Consider the following 19,762-nt stretch of genomic DNA (forward strand, 5'->3'; position numbering starts at 1 on the left):
TGTGTAACACTGAAGTTAGTTACATGGTTGGGAGGAGAACCTGGGTCCTCTGTAAGAACAAGTGCTCTTGGGCTATGGACCATCTCTCCAGCCTCACGATTCAGTTCTTGGAGAGCAGGTTCTAATTCTCCCTGACTTTAACCAGGTCGAAGTCCTACCAAATTACTTCATTTGAAACAAAATTTATTAATTATGAATAAAACCTCACATTCAAATGTATTATATTTTCCCTGAGATACTAGATACAAAGACAAAAGGCTAAATTTCTTTTAAATTATTTTATTCTTGTATAAGCTAAAAGGAAATTTACACACTCAAATCTCAAAACCCTTGGGCATGCACATCAACCTTGTTAGAGGCTCTTCTACATCTCTCTCTTTTTTCCATAGGAATTTCCCCAAACATTTAAAATCCATAGTTTTTTTTTTCCAACTGTATATACAACCTAAACCATAGCAATCTATGATTATGTCATTTTACACTGTGCAAAATCCTCAAAAAATAGTGGTATGACAGAACAGGAAGATCTCTACAAACTCAATTTTAAGACATTCATATAATTTGGTCCTTCTCCAAATCACACCAGTTAAAACAGGTACATTCTCTTTCAAGCCCCCAATCATGTCCTGACAGTGATCCACACTCCACAACCAGCAAGCATCGATGGCGTGACCTCAGAGAAGGTCACACAGCAGAACGCCTGATGAAGACTGAAAACAAAGCCCAGGAAAGTGAACGAAAGCCAGGTCTTAAACACACCCATCACACACAACTGAAAAGCAAACAAGAATTTTGCAGCTTTTTGTGATAGTAAAAGTAACAGACCATAGGACAGGTAAGTCAAGAGCTGTCAGGCACGGGGAAAGACTGAAGGGGTTTCAGACAGGAAAGATTTGAGGTTTTCATTTTCTTTTTTTATTTCAAAAGTTTTTAAGAAGGACACCACCAGTGTATTTCACAAAGACATAAATGTATACACCCCAGCAACACAAAAGAATAAATCTTCAAAAATGTTCATCCCCAATTATTTACATTTTTTCTAATATAAATTTAGGACTTCGGTATGTAAATAAATATACATTACTATGTATACCTTTCTAGTGTGGCTTACCAACAAATCATCTGACTTGAATGATTTTATTTCTAAATTACAGCAGATATGCTTTTGATGGTAGGGAAGGGGTGGAATCAAGGAAGGTGTATTTAAAACTGTCCGATGGATGCAAGCAGCTACGCGTCTGCTTGTTCTTGGGAGCTCATGGAAGGTGTCAGAGTGGCTGGGAACATCAACACCTTGGCATGCATGAAGGTCAGGTCTGGAAGGCTGGCGATCACCTTCATGGCTTCCTCACTCAGGTGCTCCTCTCTTTTTGGTTTCCTATCAGCCAATGAGAAAAGACAAGCATGTTAAGGGGACTGTGCTGTAGAGCAAATGGAAAAGAATTCGTTGTCAAGGTCTGTGGTCCTGGGCGTCTGACCAGCTTCTCCTCTCCTAGCTGCGGAGAATAGCTGTTGCTGGTCCTGAGATCAAGCCGCAGACACAACTGTCCACATGCACATGTACTTCAGGCTGGAACCACCTACCCAGCAATAATGTTACCAAGCACAAGGAGAGCTGCGCTAAAGTCTTGGTAACAGTCTGCCACCTGGATTTCCCCTGCCTACTGCAAAAACTACCAATATTACCTAACTTGAAAGGTGTGGTGAAGCATGGTAAGTCATTTAACCTCAGGCTTTCTTAACCTAACGGGGAATTCCAGGAGAGAAAGCCTTCAGCTAAACTGGGATACGGGCAGCAGCATGAGAACTGGGTACAGGCAGGAACCTGGGGGTGGCAGTGGGGGGAGAGGGGTTTGTGTAAACCTTAAAGGCCTCTAGCCTTGTTGATAATGTCTATTTAACCGTATCTCCCCTCACTTTAACAAGCAGTTTGAAGCATATTACATCATGCACAAAAACTCTTGGTGAACTAGTGGGCAGGCTGGAGAAAATGCCCAATGAGCATCAAGCGCGACTGAACAGTACACAAAGCCATCCACACCATCCAAGCCCATCCAGGTTGTTCAAGATGCTCAAAGTATCATTATAGTCACACAGTTAATTTCAGACCAAAGATACCTTGAAAAGAAAGCCAAATTATTTCTTTTATGGTAATTGTACCAGCAGAAGAATCAATATTCAACTCAGTTTCTTAGAAAAACACAATAATAATCCTATATTTTAAAAAACTTAAAATTTACATTTTAGATTACACTTAATGGTAATAAATCAGTGGATGCTTGAGGAACTAGTAGATAACTGCATCACTTCAAAGTCAAACAAGCGTCCTGCATTCTAGTGTCAATCTTAGCATCACCAACAAGGCTTAGGGGGTGAAACGGTCAGTCTACAGCCATGCTGTCATGGAGCCTGCTGTCAGCAGGTGTCAGAGTCTTCTGATGTGCTGTGAGACCTCTGATGTACTCCAGCTGAAATGTTACCCCTGTATTCACAGGCCTTTAGATATAATTTCCAATTTATAGAAAACGGGGGGACTAAATAACATGGTGAACATTACTTGCTGAAAGCCCCAGAGAGAACAAGCCCTGTGTGCGTGGATTTCCCCATCTGTGAAGTGCAGGCAGGTCCAGGAGAGAAAGGCAAGGAACGTTCTTAACTACCAGACAACTGTGCAGATTGCTCTAGGTTCCACCAGTGGCTTTCAGAGGCAATATGAAACTGAGTATAAAAGTTTACACAACTGTAAGTTTGTGCATGCATTTGTAGTTATTTATGTCAGATATCCTTATTAAAATACATAAAGCAGATGCTTGAGAATTTGAGAACAATTGTATCGCTCTCTATTGCTTTCTCGCCAAGATTTATCCTTTTTTGTTAATGGACTGCATACAAATGAAAGTCCAGAAAGAGTGGCCTATGATCAGTTCATGCGCATGTGTGCGCGCACACGCACGCACACGCATGCACACATACACACACACACACACACACACGAAAAGAAACATGACAAGACCTTTTAAAAAGGGGAAGAAACTTTTCAAAAAACCATCAGGACAACTGGCTAGCCCTAGGTAGGGCAGAGGAGGGGAAGCGGAATGTAGACTTCTCCCACCTTTCACTATATTAAAATTCATCTAAAATGTATTTAGAAGTGGGGAGGAGGTAGCACATGTCTTTAATCTCAGCACTTGGGAGGCAGAGGCAGGCAGGCAGGTTTCTGAGTTCAAGGATACTGGTTTACAGAGTGAATTCTAAGACACTCAGGGCTACGCAAAGAAACCTAGTTTCAAAAATCGAACCAAGCAGCCAATAAGAACCCAAGACAAACCCAAAATGCATTAAAAACCCACAGGTAAGAGTATAAACTATAAACTCTGAGGTGTAAGATCTTCCTAATTCTGAATTAGACAATCATTTCTTCAACCAAAGCACGAGTAACAACAACAACAACAAATTGGGTTTCATCAAAACTAAAGGCGTTTGAATGTCAACACAGGGTGTGAAAAGTGAAAAGACAACAGAGCAGCAAATCCTGACAAAGGTGTGGACTCCTGAAGGCAGCAGCATGGACTCTAATAAGCTCATCAGAAGAGCTCAACAATTTTGCTACTAGGGAAATACAAATTACAATGCTGAGATACAACTTCTCACCCACGGGAATAGCTACAACCTATTTGGAGGAGAGAATGTGGAGAAACTGGAAAGCTCATGTTACTGGTAGGAATACAAAACATTATGTCCCAGAGCTCTGGAGGTGAATGGCAAGATGATCAGGTGTTCAAAGCCAGGAGGCAACAGGAGATCCTGTCTCAACCAGACACACAGCCATGAAGCCCCTGAGTAGTGTGCACATCTGCAATGAACCTAGGAGAGTGAGGAGCGCTGAGATTGAGATGAGCCTGAGTATGATCCTCCCAGGGCCCCTCTGACCCCCAACTCCCTTCCCTGGGCCCACTTTGCCATGTTGTACCAGAGTTCAATCCCAGGGTCTGTGCATGCTAGGCAAATGCTACTGCTGTGCTAAAACCCCAGCCTGAGACCTTAACTCAGGACAGAAAACCCACACCCACACCTACAACTGCAATAGGCAAACGTGTACAGGGGATTTTTATGATAATAAACATTTTCTGGGGTAATTTAATGATGAGAGTTGCACAACTTTGTGAATCTACTAAAAACTAGTGGATTTACAACAGTGAGAAGGACAGGTTTCATTTTGTTAATTAAATCAATAAAATCCAAAACTGAAAGCCCCAAAGTATGTCTGTTAGCCACTAGTTCTTTAGCTTATATAAATGTCACTTAGTGGCCTCTCTGTAGCTACTAACCAGCCGGCCACACACTAATTTAAATTAGAAAATAACCTTTTTCCATGTTAGGTCAGTTGGGCAAGAAGATGGAAGGATTTCACACTAAGAACTTGGATTTCTCTAACAGCAAAGCAAGTGCTGGTGATGTAGGTCCATGGTGCAGTGCTGGCCTGGCATAGCTCGGGCGTTGCTTGTACTTTGATGCTAATTCCGCTTTCCCAGGAGGGACTGCAGATCAGGAGTGAATCAGCAGTGAACCTCGCACACAGGTGACTCCTGTGAACTTCTCCCCACCTTAACTTGTAAAATAAAGGCTATGGCTGGTGACTGGGCAGTGGAAGGGAAGCTGGAGTTGAAAAGTTTCGGGGAGAGAGAGGAGGGAGAGGAGGGAGAGGAAAGAAGATGGAGGAAGAAGAAGATGATTCAGATGCTGCGTGTCTTTCCATAGCCACAGCAGCTATGAATACCATGCACGGAAGGAAAGACTAACTGGGGTAACTTGTCTAATCTAGGGGGGCAGTTTGTATCATTATCAATTGGCTCTGAAATTATTGTGTGGGCATCTTGTCAATTGAGAATTTATTGATATATAAATCTGACTGTTCAATTATCAACTTCTAGAGTTTTGATTTACTGGGTTAGCTTTCCTTCTACAGGGCCCTGGGAACAATACCCCAGCACAGCCAGGAACAGTGGCACAAGCCTGTAGTCCTGGTGGCTACTGGGAAGGTTGAGGCAGGAGGATTGCTTAAGTTCAGGAATTCTGGGCCATAGTGTGGTATGCCAATTTGGTTTGTACAAAGTTTGATATCAGTTGGTAGGCACTCCAGAGTTGGGTACCAGGTTGTCTAAGGCTCCAGGCAGAAACAGAGCATGTCAAATACCTACCAGCAATAAACAGGAGAATAAATGAGAAGACTGTATCACGCTCCCTCACACACTCAAAGGCTCTGAGACAAGAGTGTGAGGGAGGGCCCTCAGAGGGCTTAGCCGCACAGAGGCTTGCCTCCAACAAGCCTGACAGCTTGAGTGTGCTCCCTAGGACCCACATGGTGGAAGAGAGCACAGACTCCCACAGGTTGTTTTCTGACTTTCCCCTGTGCATCAGTGCTCAAGCACAGAACCCATCACCCCTGACAAAAAATAAACACGATTTTAGAAATAGAAAAAAGAGAGAAGTATTCCACGTCAAATCTCCTCCCCTAACCCAACTATGGTTTCTTCGCTCTCAGAGACAGAGCTTTGCTTTCTGGCCTAGGCTGGTCTCAAGTGCTCCTCCTGCCTCAGCTTTGAGTGCTGAAATTACAGGCTTCATCAGTATATCCACTGCAACTACCGCTTTAACCCTTTTTTATCCGCTAGCTCTTCATTCCACTCTACCTTTGATGTACTGTCAAGAGCCAAGACAATTTTGTTAACTTTTACTTAAAAAGAAATAAATCCTACAGACCAATACACACTGAGAAAGCCTTTTGGAATCATACTGTGTGCCGCCCGCCTGTCTTCCCCATACAACTAAGAATTGCTCACACTGCTAGGGCTGGAGCTCTGCTGTAAACATCTGCCCAGCATGCACGAGGCTTTCGGTTTGATTGGGGGGGGGGGAGAGAAGAAATAAAAAAAAATAACAACTTCTGCTCTTACAAAACAGAAACAAAACCACCACCTCACACTCCTCTGGTGATAGTTTATAACTTTAAATTCTAATAGTAACATGTGGTTATCTTTCTCACTATTTTCAAACAAAACCTTCTTCCAAATGAACCCCAAAGTTTGTAGCTTTTTTTCAGCTTACTTCATTTTAAATGTTCAAATGGGTCTGAGAAAATAGCCCAGTAGTAGAGTCTAGAGTCTGCAAGGCTCTGGGTTTGTTGTCTAGTGTCCTAACAGCAGAAAGGTCACATAATTATCACAGAGACTCTCTTTGGCAGCTACAACTTCCCTCCTAGATGTGTGCTGCAATTTTATTCTTTTGTTTCAGAAGATGCAGTAGCAACACGTTGGGCAGTACAGTCTGTCTAGGAGCCTTAAAGAAATGAAGGCACAGGGCTAACAACGTGGAGTAGAGCGCCTCCTACTGGCACAACAGTTGAACTCTCATGACTGCAGGGAAAGGGAAGCAGCAGTGGGACTGGCTCAGAAAGTAACAGCATAACTCCCACAACCAGGGTGCCAGCAGACGGCCTGCAGTGTCAGGGCCCAATGCAGGTCAGTGACAGCAATGGAGTGCACCTGTGGACACAAGGACCTACATGCTCCAAATCTATTTCCTGGAATGGTTAAAGGCACCTACAGCCATCAAATGAGTAACGGCAGCAGTCTTTAAAAATTATTAGTGTCTGCAGAATGGACACCTGTAGGGAATGAAGTAAAAGACACAACAATTCTTTAAGTCATGGTGGCATGGTGGCACACACCCTTAATCCCATCACTTGGGAGACACAGGCAGTTGGTTCTAAGTCCAAGGCCAGCTTGGCCTATATAACAAGTTTCATGACAGCTAGGGTTGTGCACCAAGTCCTTGTCTCAAAAACAAACCAACAAACAAACCAAAGAGATTGCAATCATTCAAGTTTAAGTTAAAAAGAATAAAAAAAATAAGATTTTTTTTAATAAAAGAATTAACTCTAAATGGTGTCTGTTATTCAATAGGAAATTCTAAAATTCCCAAAGTGGGCAACTGACACATACACATCTGGAAGATACAGATGGGTGATGATGATTTGGGAAGCAGAGAAGACAGCTGACCAATCAGCTCCTGCCCTGGCACTAGTGATGTCCTCCTGTCTGAACCACCTTCTACTAGGAACTGGCTTACCTGTGTTTAATTTGTCAAAGCACGGGTTACTTAACTGTGTTAAAGCCTAAGTATAAGGTCCACAGGACATTCCTTGTCTCTGGCTCTGACAGCAGAAGATAAGACTGTCCCTTGAGAGGCTCCCTAAGTTTGGTAAAGAAGTTGATGATAGCTCAAGTTAGGTGCACATAGTGAAAGTTCTGAAAATTAAAATATCTTTACTCTGTCTTAGCTTCAAAGTGAACACAGAGGCTAATGTAACCCCAGGAGAATAAAACTGGTTCTGGAAAATGCTTTCCTCCATAATTATGAAAGGATAGGGATGTTCCCAGTGGCACCAGAATCATCTTCTATGAGGGTGGGGAGAAGAAAACGTCATCTGTCAGTCATTTCCAACAAAACTCATCATTAAACATCCATTTGACATTCTCTAGGCTTTACGATACAGCGTAGCACACAAGCGCTGCCTCTTGCATACTTTGCTTGTGGCCATTTAAACCAGGATACAAAGTTAGGGCTAAGTTCAGGTTCATTTACCTGGTTGACGTGCTTGTCTTTTCCACTGTAGACATGAGCTTCGCAAATGCATCAGTCACTCTGAGGCTTGAGGTGGAGGTCTCCAGCTTAGCAGTTGTTAACTCATACAACTCTGGATCCACACCTTACAGCACAGAATGACAGTGAGTGAGGGCAAGCTGCATGGGTCATAGCGAGCGAGCGAGCGACAAGATGTAACAGCAACACTCTATCCACATGTGAGTCTGCATAAGCACCGCTCACTGTCATTGTCAGAACAAGCGCTGCTCTTCTGAATGTGAGCAGTCATTACTAAGCACGCTACATGAGGGCACACATGCTACAAGTGCGTGGATACCACATTGCAGCTGGTTCTGACCGCCCACCCTTACAGGGTTCCTGGGGATTGAACTCAGGTTACCAACTTGGATAGCAGGCACCTTTACCCACTGAGCTCTCTGTGTTCATCTAATTTTATCTTGTTTATGTGTATCTGTCTGCATTTATGTATGTACATCGTATGCATGCCTCCTGCCTGAGGAGGCCAGAAGGGCTGTTGGAGTCCCTGGCACTGGAGTCACAGACAGTTGTGAGCCACCACGTAAGTGTTGGGAATCGAACCCAGGTCTTTTGCAAGAGAAGCTTGTGTTCTTAACCACCGAGCCAATTAGCTAGCCTCATGTTTTTCTTTATTAAATGGTAGGCTCTGAAGTATCTATAAAAGGAATACATAAAAATCCCATTTTGAAATACATGTTGCATGTAGCTGATGCCTTTCAAATACCTCAAGAATTTCTATTCTATCAGTCAGTTTTGTATTCATTTCTGACACATAGTGTTTATAAATAGGAGTGTGCTGATATTCTCAAAATTTTTTATCTTATTTTAAGACAAGGTCTTACTCTGTTGTACTTTGTTGTGCTTTGACTCATGACAATTCTCCTGCCTTAGCTTCCTGAGTGTTGAGTTACCACACCTGACCTCCAACATTCTCATTTTTAAAAAATGTTTATTTTTATGTGTATTGGTGTTTTGTCTGCATATCTATCTGTGTAAAGGTGTTTGGATCCCCTGGAATTGGAGTTGAGACTGTTAGGAGCTGCTGTGTGGGTGGCTGGGGATTGGTTCCAGGGCCTTTGGAGGAGTGGCCAGTGCTTTTAACTGCTTTCTCCAGCTCAATATCCTCAATTTTTAAACTGGCTAATGAACCTAATTTTGAACCTTGCTCTGATCTCATCAAAAAAATTTTTTTTTCTTTTAAGACTTGGGTATTTTTCTTCCCGTCAGAGACTTGGAGATTAATATAAAATTGCTAGTATAGAAAGTGATTTGGTAATTTGGTTATCTTAGACATGACTAAAAAGATGCACAATTATTTAAAGCATCAATTTAATACTAAAAACGGATTGCATGCTCTTCAGGTAAGAGGTGGAGTGGCTAAGAGCACTACTTTGGGAGAAATGAGGACCCTTGTTCCCAGGACCTGTTACACATGTGTATCTGATGTAAGTCTGCTGGCCTGCAGCTACAGTAGTCAGCGAGAGGAACAGGGAGGAAGCTAAGGTGGGGCTATAGTTAAGCATCCCTTTACAAAAAAATGCTTAATAGCGTCTCCATTTTTTTTTTTCTTTCTTCTTTGAGACAGGCATTACAATACCACTCTGGCTGGTCTCCACCTACTGAGGTTCAGGTGATCCCCCTGCCTCAGCTGGGACTACAAGTGTGCATAGCTATACTTGGTTCAATTTTATTTTCTAAGAAAAGCCTACGAGATTAAGTGAAATGTATAATAAACTCATGAACAAGTTCTCTCCTTTCTGAACCAATTCTTCGATGAGCACAGATGGATCTCAGATGTTAGAAAAATCAAACAAGCAACAGCTTCCACAGTTACTGAGTCCAACGAGGAGGAAGGTGCACATTGACTCCCAAGGTCTTAATAGCTCATTAATGTACACTTTCAGGACATACTTTAAAAACCTCAGTTTTTCTACAATAAGCATACAGGCCAAAGTTAAAATGTATAAAATTGTAAATGTGCATATAAAGAACAATGAGCCCAAACTGTTTCGTTCTCTCTTCCACTGTTTAAGGTGAGCTTCCAAGTGCCCACAGTATTGAAGGTGAGGTCTGTGTGCCATGCAGAACAGCTGCATCCTGAGTGGCAACAGCAGATTATCCAGCACTGGACCCTCAGCTGCCAAGCAGTAAATGGCAGATTGAAAACAACAGCACTGACAATGACAGAAGAAAATCTCCTACCCCACACAACTCCCCTCCCCTCCATAATCTGCCCCAAACCAAAAAATGATTGAGATCTCTAACAATTAGAGTTAACGTTTTTTCAGAAACAAGCCAATTATTTACTATAAACTACCAAGAGTTTTTAATGGAATTTTTTTTAAAAGTAGAACCTTAATGAGGCACAGCTTAATTATACAATTAAAGTAGCCAGCCAAATTTTATGCCAACCTCAAAAAAAAAAAAAAAAAAAAAAAACAAAATCACACACACGATAGTTAACAGCAAGCTAAGAAAAAATGACTTTCCCATAAACAAGTTAAAACAAGGACAAATAAGTGGTAAGACTAAACACTAAAGAGGGGATTGGTACCTGAAGCTGGGGGAAGTTTTAATGAAACCCAGAGAAAGCCAAGGCAAATTTACTGTAAACAATTTTACACACCAGTTAGAGCATACTGATGAAAACCCAGAGTTTAAAGGTTTCCCAGGGCAGAGTCTGCATTGGACCATGCTGTGCTCACACCCACTGCACCCTTAACCTTCCCAGTCTTGCAGCTATACCCTGAGCCCAATTATCAGGCCATCTCCGCACTTCTTTAGGCAACCAGGTTATTTATGCTTCTATCAACGCTTTTTAAACAAATTTAAAATATAAGCACATTTGAAATCTAATCCAAGCTTTCTGTAGCCAAAAGAAAAAGTGACCTCTTTTTCATTATAATGCAGATTGATTAAATTTAGCTGAGAGAAAACTCGAATAACTCTTAGCTTCCCCCTTTATCTCTAGTAAGTATCATGACAATTTTAGCTCCTCCAGGCTGTTCCCCAAGTCAGATATTCTTAGTAGAGCTTTTAAGTAGTAAAGTATCAAATTGATGTAAGTAACAAGACCAAATACAGACTTTTTTTCATATACTCTCAAGAATTTTAACAACAATGAAAATGAAAACTAGGAGCTTAGATTTGAGAAATCTATTCATTCCACCTGAGATCTGTGGGCCTTCCCTGTGGCAGAGGGGTTCCCTAGCTGGATATAAGAGAAGGGCACCCTGGGGAAGGATCGCCCTTAGCTGACTTTGTTCTTCCTTCATATTTGTGGCTGATAAACCATTGACGTGGGTGGCTGGGCTCCCTAATAAGACTCACCCCAAACAAAACACCCCCAATTCTTAGGAACCCAGGGCTAGCTACAGAACTGGCCACCAGTGAGCAGATGGGGATCCTCAGTATGCATCCCCGGGCATTTACCCCAGCAGCTGTCTGAGCATCAGTGAGGACAGGGATTCATTAAAATCATATTCAATAAAATATAAACATTAAAATGCCATTATAATTTTGATCTTTTATTCGGTTAGAAAATGACAAAGTACATTAGTCCTTTGGTCAATGAACTAGGGCAGAACATTAACAGGTACTAGAAAGCTTAGTTTTTAGCTGTTAGGTTCATAGCAATTACTTTCTACTACTAACTTTTGTTAACATTTTTTATTCTCCATGGAGGCTAACAGTATGCTTTCTATATAAGAGCTACATAAAAATAGTAATTTTTAAAATATGGGACTATATAACTACATGCTAGATTCCAACATTTTTGATTCAATTTTGTATTTAGCAGCACTAGTAAGAACTAATTAAAATGTTAGAACTTGTAAAAGTTACATTACTATAGACACTATAATATGAAGTCATCTTTGTGTACTAAACGTTCTTATCTCGCTAGTGCTATTTTCAAATGGCTTTATAGAATATGCTTTCAAAATAAGCATATAAATACATTTTCCATTTAGAGTGGGTGAAAACCAAAACATCCTTAGCTGTCTAAAGCCATTAGGGTCATATTATTGCAGAAACTGCTTTCAGCTCTGAATATAACCCTCTGAGAAATTTTCCTTAGAACTGTATTTTGTGTAAGTAGTTTCTTGCCATCAGCTGTCAGAAAGGACGCTGGATGAAGGAAAGGCAGTGGGGAGAACACCGTCTACCTGTTTGCTTGTTTATAGGAAAGTCAAACGTCGTCATGCTTTTAGTAAGTAATCACAACTATGGTTAAACGCTCTGCTGACCTGGGATTGTGCTGCTGCTAGAGCTACTGTCATCCACGGGCCCAAAGAAATCAAGGTTCAGGAGAGTGGAACCTCCACTAGCTTGGAATTCAGTGACCGTGTTGGTGGGCAGCCACACAGAAGGTAAGCCAAGGGAGGAGGGGTTACGTGTGAAAAGGGGTAAGACACACACTTGAACATGCAGGTTATAATTAGTAGTCATTACACATTTTAAAAATCAACATTAAAACAATGTGTACAGCATTAGGTTTTTATAACTAAAGTAACAATTTAACTCAATGTAGATTTCCTTGTGTACAATGTAAATAATGTAACACTTTGTTAGGTTTTCGTGAGAAGTCAGTTCTTTCAATCCAAAATGAAAAGTATCAGAAAGACCAGAGAAGGCACACTAGTTAAAGGGAAACAACACTTAGTCTTAACCCAGCATGAAGTCACTACATGCCCCATCTTTCATGTTAGTTTCTAGGAGCAATTTCTGGTTTCTAATGAATGCTTTTCAAAAGAATGACAAAGTTGTGAGTTTCAGGACATGCACCAATACATGAACTTCTTTAACATAACGTAATATAGATGTAGTAACTGCCCTGCCCTGATGCACACGCTCTACTGTTCCCCTTTAACTCCGCAATAGTAATCACAAATAGTATACATTTTTAAAGAAATTGTTAATAAAGAGCATGATGATTTGACTAAAGACACCAGACAACAGCGAAAGGTACATCCAGGCTTTCCTTCAGCAGGACATTCAATAGATGGTTTCCAGGTATCCTAGGATCCCAGCTCTTAGGAAAAGCTGGTAAGTGTCTCAGGCAATGGCATGCTAAGTACCACTGAGATGACAGTGATAGTGTTCTAGACAATGGCTCAATTAATTACATAGCAATTATAAATCAGGGTCCATGGGAAAGCCACAGCATGGACTGGAACACTAGCACTGTGTGTGAAAGTTCCTATGGTACTTGCATAAGTTACTCCCTGTTTAGAGTTTAAAAGTCCTAAGAAAAAAAATCACTGATTTCTGGAACTGCTCTGTTAGCATTTGGAGATAAGTTTAAAAATAATCATGAAAATCATTCATCTTCCATTTGCATATAAGTACTCTATAAAACGCTACAGAGTCTGAAGACTACATTACGTCATAATCTGGATCTATCTGCACACTGGTCTTGGTTAAGTGAATAATTGTGCTTTGTGCTTTGGAGCAGCCGCTAGCCACAAGACTGTGTGTCCAAGAACAGTTCACAAAGGGAGGCTATAAAACATTCAAACAAATTGGTCCTAGCTAAAATATCATTTAAACTATCTAATTTTGACTTAAGATAAAGAAACTAAAACTTTACCTTATTCTTACTACCATTACTTGAGCATTAATATTGTTGGTAACATTAATGGCTGGTATCTTGAGCAATTGCTATTTAGAAAGAAAGCCTGAATTTCCAAAGATAAGAATAAGAAGTTATGTTCAAACAAAAAAGGAAATCAGCAGAGAGAAGTCTGTCTGAACTGTGTAGCTTTCTTAGCTCTAGCCCTGGTGCTAGAGGCTCTACGGAGAGACGTACCATCTAAAGGGTTAGTAAGGCCACTGCTACTCCAGTCAAACTGGACAGGTGGGAGAGACTCCTAGAGTTGAAACCAAAACAAAAAAACAAAAACAAAACAATCAAAATTAATCAGTATAGGTAGTAGCAACATAAAGATTTCTTAAAACAAAGCAACTCCCTCAAAAGTACAATAAGACCATTATGCAACAATGTACGTATTGACAAATTTTGGATAACTACAATTTCAGGCTATTTGCAAATATTAACAAGCTGAAATTGGAAAACTTATAAACAGTATGCTTATTGATACTATGTTTTAAACTGTTAAATTTCAAGAAAAGGATTTAAAACAGACTTTTTTGACTTAGTGATTATCTTTATTTAAATACTAGTCATGTAACACTAACATAAAATACAACATGGCAGAGAAGGAACTACATTGAAAGTGACATCTAAGATGAGAGTAATTACACTAAATACCTCATTCGAGATGGTCTTTACTAACTTAGCTCGTCTCATGACACCCAGAACAAGGAGGAACAGAGCCCAAGGTCTAGTTCTTTACAAGTTTCCTTATTGCAAAAGAAAAGAAACTGTGCACCAAAAAATAGGATGCACTTTTTTTTTGTCTGTTTTTAAGACAAGGTCTTCCTAAGTAGTTCTGGAGTACAGCTGGCCTGGTACTCACTCTGCAGACCAGGCTGGCCTCAAATGCAGACATTTACCTTCCTCTACCTCCTGAGTGCTGGGAACAAAGGCCTGTTCACCAGCACTGGATGGAATGTTCATTTTTAACGTGTTCATTTGCAGATATTTAATTTAAAGTGCGTGCGCATGTGTGTGTGTGTGTGTGTGTGTGTGTGTGTGTGTGTTGGGGGAGGGCGGAGGGAGAGGGAGAGGGAGAGGGAGAGGGAGAGGGAGAGGGAGAGGGAGAGGGAGAGGGAGAGGGAGAGGGAGAGGGAGAGGGAGAGGGAGAGGGAGAGGGAGAGGGAGAGGGAGAGGGAGAGGGAGAGGGAGAGGGAGAGGGAGAGTGCAAGGCCCAGGATCCTCCAGCCTCTGTCCTGCAGAGAACTGGGGTTACAACTTCAGAATGACATACCCTTTTTATTTGAGTGTGGGAGATTCAAACTTAGGTCTAGATGCCTGCACACAGGCAAGTATTTTTAACCCACTGAGCCATACCTCTAGCCTAATTAATATATTTTTGAGACAAGGTCCTGCTAACCTTCTCACGACAGTTTCAAACCTGTGGTCCTCATGCTTGAGGCTATTCAATAGATGTAGGTATATGCCCCACAACAGGTCAGGTATTTATTCTAGTCAAGTTCTCTGACTTAGAAATTACATGAAATCACATTTTTTTTTTTCTTTTTCATTCTGAGGCAGAGTCTTATTCAGTTGCTCAGGCTGGCCTTAAACTATGTAAAGACAGGCTGGTTTTTAAATTCACACTCCTCCTCTTCAATCCTCCGAGTGTGATCATAGCATGCACAACCATACCTTGGGAGATTTATGAAATAATGCACTGAATTCTTTTTTTGTTGTTGTTTTTTGGTTTTTCGAGACAGGGTTTCTCTGTATAGCCCTGGCTGTCCTGGAACTCATTTTGTAGACCAGGCTGGCCTTGAACTCAGAAATCTGCCTGCCTCTGCCTCCCAAGTGCTGGGGTTAAAGGTGTGCGCCACCACACTGAAATGAATTCTTATAAGTGATTACTACTCTAGGGTTTTCAATTTCATAATATAAATGGAACAACAGTAAATAGTGACTAGAAGGTAGCTGGCAAATGTTCCTCACGTTAAGTTTTTGTTTTCTCTTTTGGTGGCTATGCTGACAACACGTGTGGAAATAACTTGTGTTCTATCAGGCATTTCCACACCAACACACTGTTGCTTATTTCCTTGAATGCCGTTGGCACTGCTGACCATGCTTCCCTGTGAGGAAGGCCCTGTCACAACAGTATACTTACTTTTTTTCTGAGTAAAGACACTATTACCCGTAGGACAGGAACATGAATTAGTTCTTTGGAGGCAATATTATAATTGTCTTGGTAAAATAGGGACAGGTAGACTAATAAAAATCAAGTTCAGCCTGTCCAGCTTGGAGCTGAGAAGGATGTATAATCCCAAGTAAAAGGCTAATCAAGAGATGCCTGGGGTGGAGGGTGGATGGGAGGGAGTGTGACTGTGCAGTGTCTCTGTTCTATGTCTGTGCTGTGCACTAGCTCCCAACCTGCCTTCAATCCTCAGCTCCTACGGGAGCTCTGTGGGGAGTGAAGAGTTTTGTATGTTGACTGCAGGGCGGTACCTGCATTGACACCTGTGACCAAGATATATATAACTATATATAAATGAATCAGTATCTTATTCCTGACTGTACCTTATATCTATTGTAATTATATGAATGGTAGCCAAAGGCTACATAGGTAGACACACAGGTCTTTTCTTTGTTCTACCTTTGCAATACCATGAATATCTAATAATTTCATATAAGTTAAAAATAATGCTAGGGAAACCCTGGGTTATAACCTACCTGAAGATTAATAAAAACTTAGAGGAAAAAAAAATTAAAAAAAAAAAAAAAAAGCTAACTGTAGAGCAAACACACCTGGGCAGATCTAACTTACTCCATTTTTGGAAAAGAGAAACCTTTAGTGGTTATGTTCAACAGTGAATAACTGGGCAGAATGTAGGTTTATACAATAACATTATTTCTGGACAAATGGCTCTTTTGTAAACATTTATGTAAGTGATATCAATGAACTGGATAATTAGAAATATTTCATTGATTTGGTGGAATTTTGGCTATTTATGGATGTTTATGACATCTTGAGAACAACCAAAATTATGATAATGAGCCACTAAGTATGAATCAACATTTAGTGGAAATGAGGAAGATGAAAAACAGACTACTTTAACAAGGTGGTAAGCTATAATGACTTCACAAGTCAAGCGACCCAAAGAGAAGCGTGTGGAGAAAAGCCTTTGCAATAGCTTTATATGTAATGTGCAATGGATGATTCCTGCAGAGACAGAAGCACTGGAGAAACCAGACTGAAGAAACACAACAGAAACACGGAGGCTGGAGAAAGGAGCCCTCATTCCAGTCCTGCTGATCCACTGATTTGCAGCTTTGGGCACATTAACCTTTCCAAGTATGGTTTCTTACTGAAATGGGCACATGGTATGAGATAATCATCCTTGAACTCGGATTCACAACTAAAATAGCTCCATCAAGAGGCTGAAGCTGCTACTGATGATGGGTGGATACTATCAGTCTGACTTGACTTGAAACATGAGTTCAAGACACCCGTCCTCTGCAACAAAACAAAACAACAAAAAACCCACCCTGGTGTCCCCTCTAAGACTTTTACCTTTTGTTTGGTTTTATTTCTGATCTACTGAATTTCATTCTCTCAGGGTGTAATTATTAATCTCCCTCTCTCCTTGAACTCAATATTTACCTGCCTCAGTCTCCCAAGTGCTGGAATTACAAGTGTGTCAGTACACTTGGCTCCCAAGTTTTAAAATCCCTTAACAAGGGAATGCAAAGGTTGCAGAACTGCCAAATGCTGCTCAGATTGAGAGGGGAAACCCCAACCATAAAACAAGTGTTTACACTGGAACAGGGTATGGAACTGACAAGGACTTATGCAACTGTGGTTTGCTTGACAGTGCTGTTCAGTGATGCTGAAAATGAAAGCACACAAGGAATGTGTGGTACATGGTTTCTGGGGGTGAGTGGGGAGTGGGTGGAAAGACAGGTATTCCTGTCTGATATAATCTGCAGACTTCCACCATTACAGGCTATGGCCATTCACCTGAAAAGCACAACCACCGCAAGATGCAAGAGGGTTACTCTAGGAACCAAGAAAGCGCATAGATATTACACCTGGCATGTTAGTGGCTACATAAGACACACCGCTTTATACGAAGAAAATCCTTATAATGCAGTCAGGTGCTTCTGTTAACCTGAACCACAGGTATGGAGGCAAGCAAAGACTGTGCAGTCTGGTTAGCAGTTAGCAGCTCAGCACAAAATTCTAAATTAAAATACATGTATTTCATTTGGTCATCTGAAATATGCTTTTGGTTAAGGCTAAATTAAGCTATTTAAGAATATAACATGGCATAAGGTCATGACTAGAAGATAGGATGCTTCTAAGGTGTAGAGGCAAAATGACAAGCAACAGCTAACCAATGAAACAGGCAGTAGTTATGGGGATGCTGTACAGAAAAGGAAAGAGCAAAGAGGAAAGACTAACTAACACTCAGTGTCTCAGTATTGAAAATGGAAGCTCTGTTTCCAGTAAGTATGGCAAAGCAGCTACCACTGTAGGGATGGTGATGAGGCAGAAGTGTGCTGTGGCTGATGATGTAGGCCACAGACAGAGTAGGCTTACGAGTGTATGAGGGCAAGGAAAGGAGACGAGGCACACTGCCCAACCACCCATAAAGTCAGGCAGCATGCATGACAGCCTGCCACCTCCTAACACCAAGCCTGCAGTGCTCTGGCTTGGAAATGAAGTTTAATTTATGTTGTGCCCAGAATAAACCACGGTGCCTGGAGGGGTGGTGCACACCTTAATCTCAGCATTCAGGAGGACCTCTAAGTTTGAGGACAGCTTGGTCTACAAAGCAAGTTCCAAGATAGCCAGCCAGGGCTACGAAAAGAAGCCCTGTTTCAAAAAACCCAAACCACAACAAAACCCACAGTGGCATATAATAGTAAAAACAGATGTTTCTTCAAACACACTTGAAAGGGTTGGACCTATATTTATACATCATTTTCTAAAGTATGTTCTTCAAAACACTACTTCCACAAAAGTATGATCTTCTCCTCCTGAACCCTGCAAAACCTGTGGTCAAATAAATTTGAGAAAGAAATTAAAATTAAATAGCATTTACTGCAGGGCTCAGGGGTACTGAATGTGTATTGTGAATCTCCAAGGGTGGTTGTGAGGGTATAATATTTTCTCCAAACTTACTTTACCCTGGAACAATGCTTTAGTGGGCTACTGATATAGAATATACATTTTGGGAAGAACTGTACAAACATACATTTGTTAGATATAACTTGTAAGCGTTAGTACAAATGTTGTGTTTTCTAGTGTTTGAAAATCTGGCACTTACTATATTTGTGTCGGTATTTATGATCTTAAAAACTAAGACTGTGACTTGGACTGGTTTAAAACTTACTAATAATAAATCTTGTTTTGTATTTTATCTTCTTATTTTTAAAAATTACAGATTATTTCTTCACTGTAGCCTAAGAATGTTAAGTAACAATCTAAAACATGTCCACTTTCAAGTTTTACAAATATAAAATGAAAGACATATTAAGAAAAATAAGCCAGCATGTGTGATTACGCGTCTGTATAAATGCATAGCCACTTGCATACACATGGACAGCTTACCTGGAATGGATCAGATGTACACGTGTTTATTTCTGGTGTCATAACGGTTGTCTGACCAATAGAAGCAATTTTTTCTGCAGCAGATAGTGGTTTTAATGGTTCCTTGGTGGGCTCTAACATTCCCTGAAAAAGATATATTAGTCATTAATTGGAAATGGATAGATACAAAGCTTATAATAATGGCAATGTAAGAGAAAAGAAAAAATTCAAATAATATATATATATATATATATATATATATATATATAAAAGATTATTTTAGAATAAAATGTTTTGAAGTCAAATCTATTTTTTTAAATTTTTAATATTTATTTATTTATTTATTTATTTATTTATTTATTTATTTATTTATGGTTTTTCGAGACAGGGTTTCTCTGTGCAGCCCTGGCTGTCCTGGAACTCACTCTGTAGACCAGGCTGGCCTCGAACTCAGAAAGCCACCGCCCAGCTTCCATTTTTTTTTTTAAAAAATATTTATTTATTTTATGTATATGACCACACTGTCCTTGACACTCCAGAAAGGGCATCAGATCCCATTACAGATGGTTGTGAGCCACCATGTGGTTGCTATGAATTGAACTCAGGACCTTTGGAAGAACAGTCAGTGCTCTTAACCGCTGAGCTATCTCTCCAGTCCCAAATCTTCCATTTTCAATAATATTTTATTTTATGCTACTTAAGACACTAATATTAGCCAGGTGGTGGTGGCGCACGCCTTTAATCCCAGCACTTGGAAGGCAGAGGCAGGTGGAATTCGAGGTCAGCCTGGTCTACAAAGTGAGTTCCAGGACAGTCAGGGCTACACAGAGGAACCCTGTCTCAAAAAGACAACAACAACAAAAAAGACACTAATATTATATGAAAAGGCAATT

General features: G+C 40.6%; 1 protein-coding gene across 4 annotated transcripts in view; it reads right to left on the minus strand.

The window, feature by feature from the left end:
• Window positions 1-263: 263 nt before the first annotated feature.
• Window positions 264-19,762, minus strand: part of Aftph (aftiphilin) — a 56,512-nt gene continuing 37,013 nt past the window's right edge. Inside the window, exons 6-10 of one of the 4 annotated variants that reach the window (XM_006514625.4) lie at window positions 18,891-19,013; window positions 13,493-13,553; window positions 11,931-12,101; window positions 7,645-7,768; window positions 264-1,378 (exon numbers count right to left, since the gene is read on the minus strand). In XM_006514625.4, coding sequence (XP_006514688.1) covers window positions 1,231-1,378; window positions 7,645-7,768; window positions 11,931-12,101; window positions 13,493-13,553; window positions 18,891-19,013 — 627 coding nt within the window. In that variant the 3' untranslated portion in view covers window positions 264-1,230. The remainder of the gene's footprint in view (window positions 1,379-7,644; window positions 7,769-11,930; window positions 12,102-13,492; window positions 13,554-18,890; window positions 19,014-19,762) is intronic. The other 3 variants (NM_001290545.1, NM_181411.4, NM_001252503.2) reach the window with 3 other exon arrangements.

This window comes from Mus musculus, chromosome 11 (genome assembly GCF_000001635.26).
Source record: "Mus musculus strain C57BL/6J chromosome 11, GRCm38.p6 C57BL/6J".
NCBI lineage: Eukaryota > Metazoa > Chordata > Mammalia > Rodentia > Muridae > Mus > Mus musculus.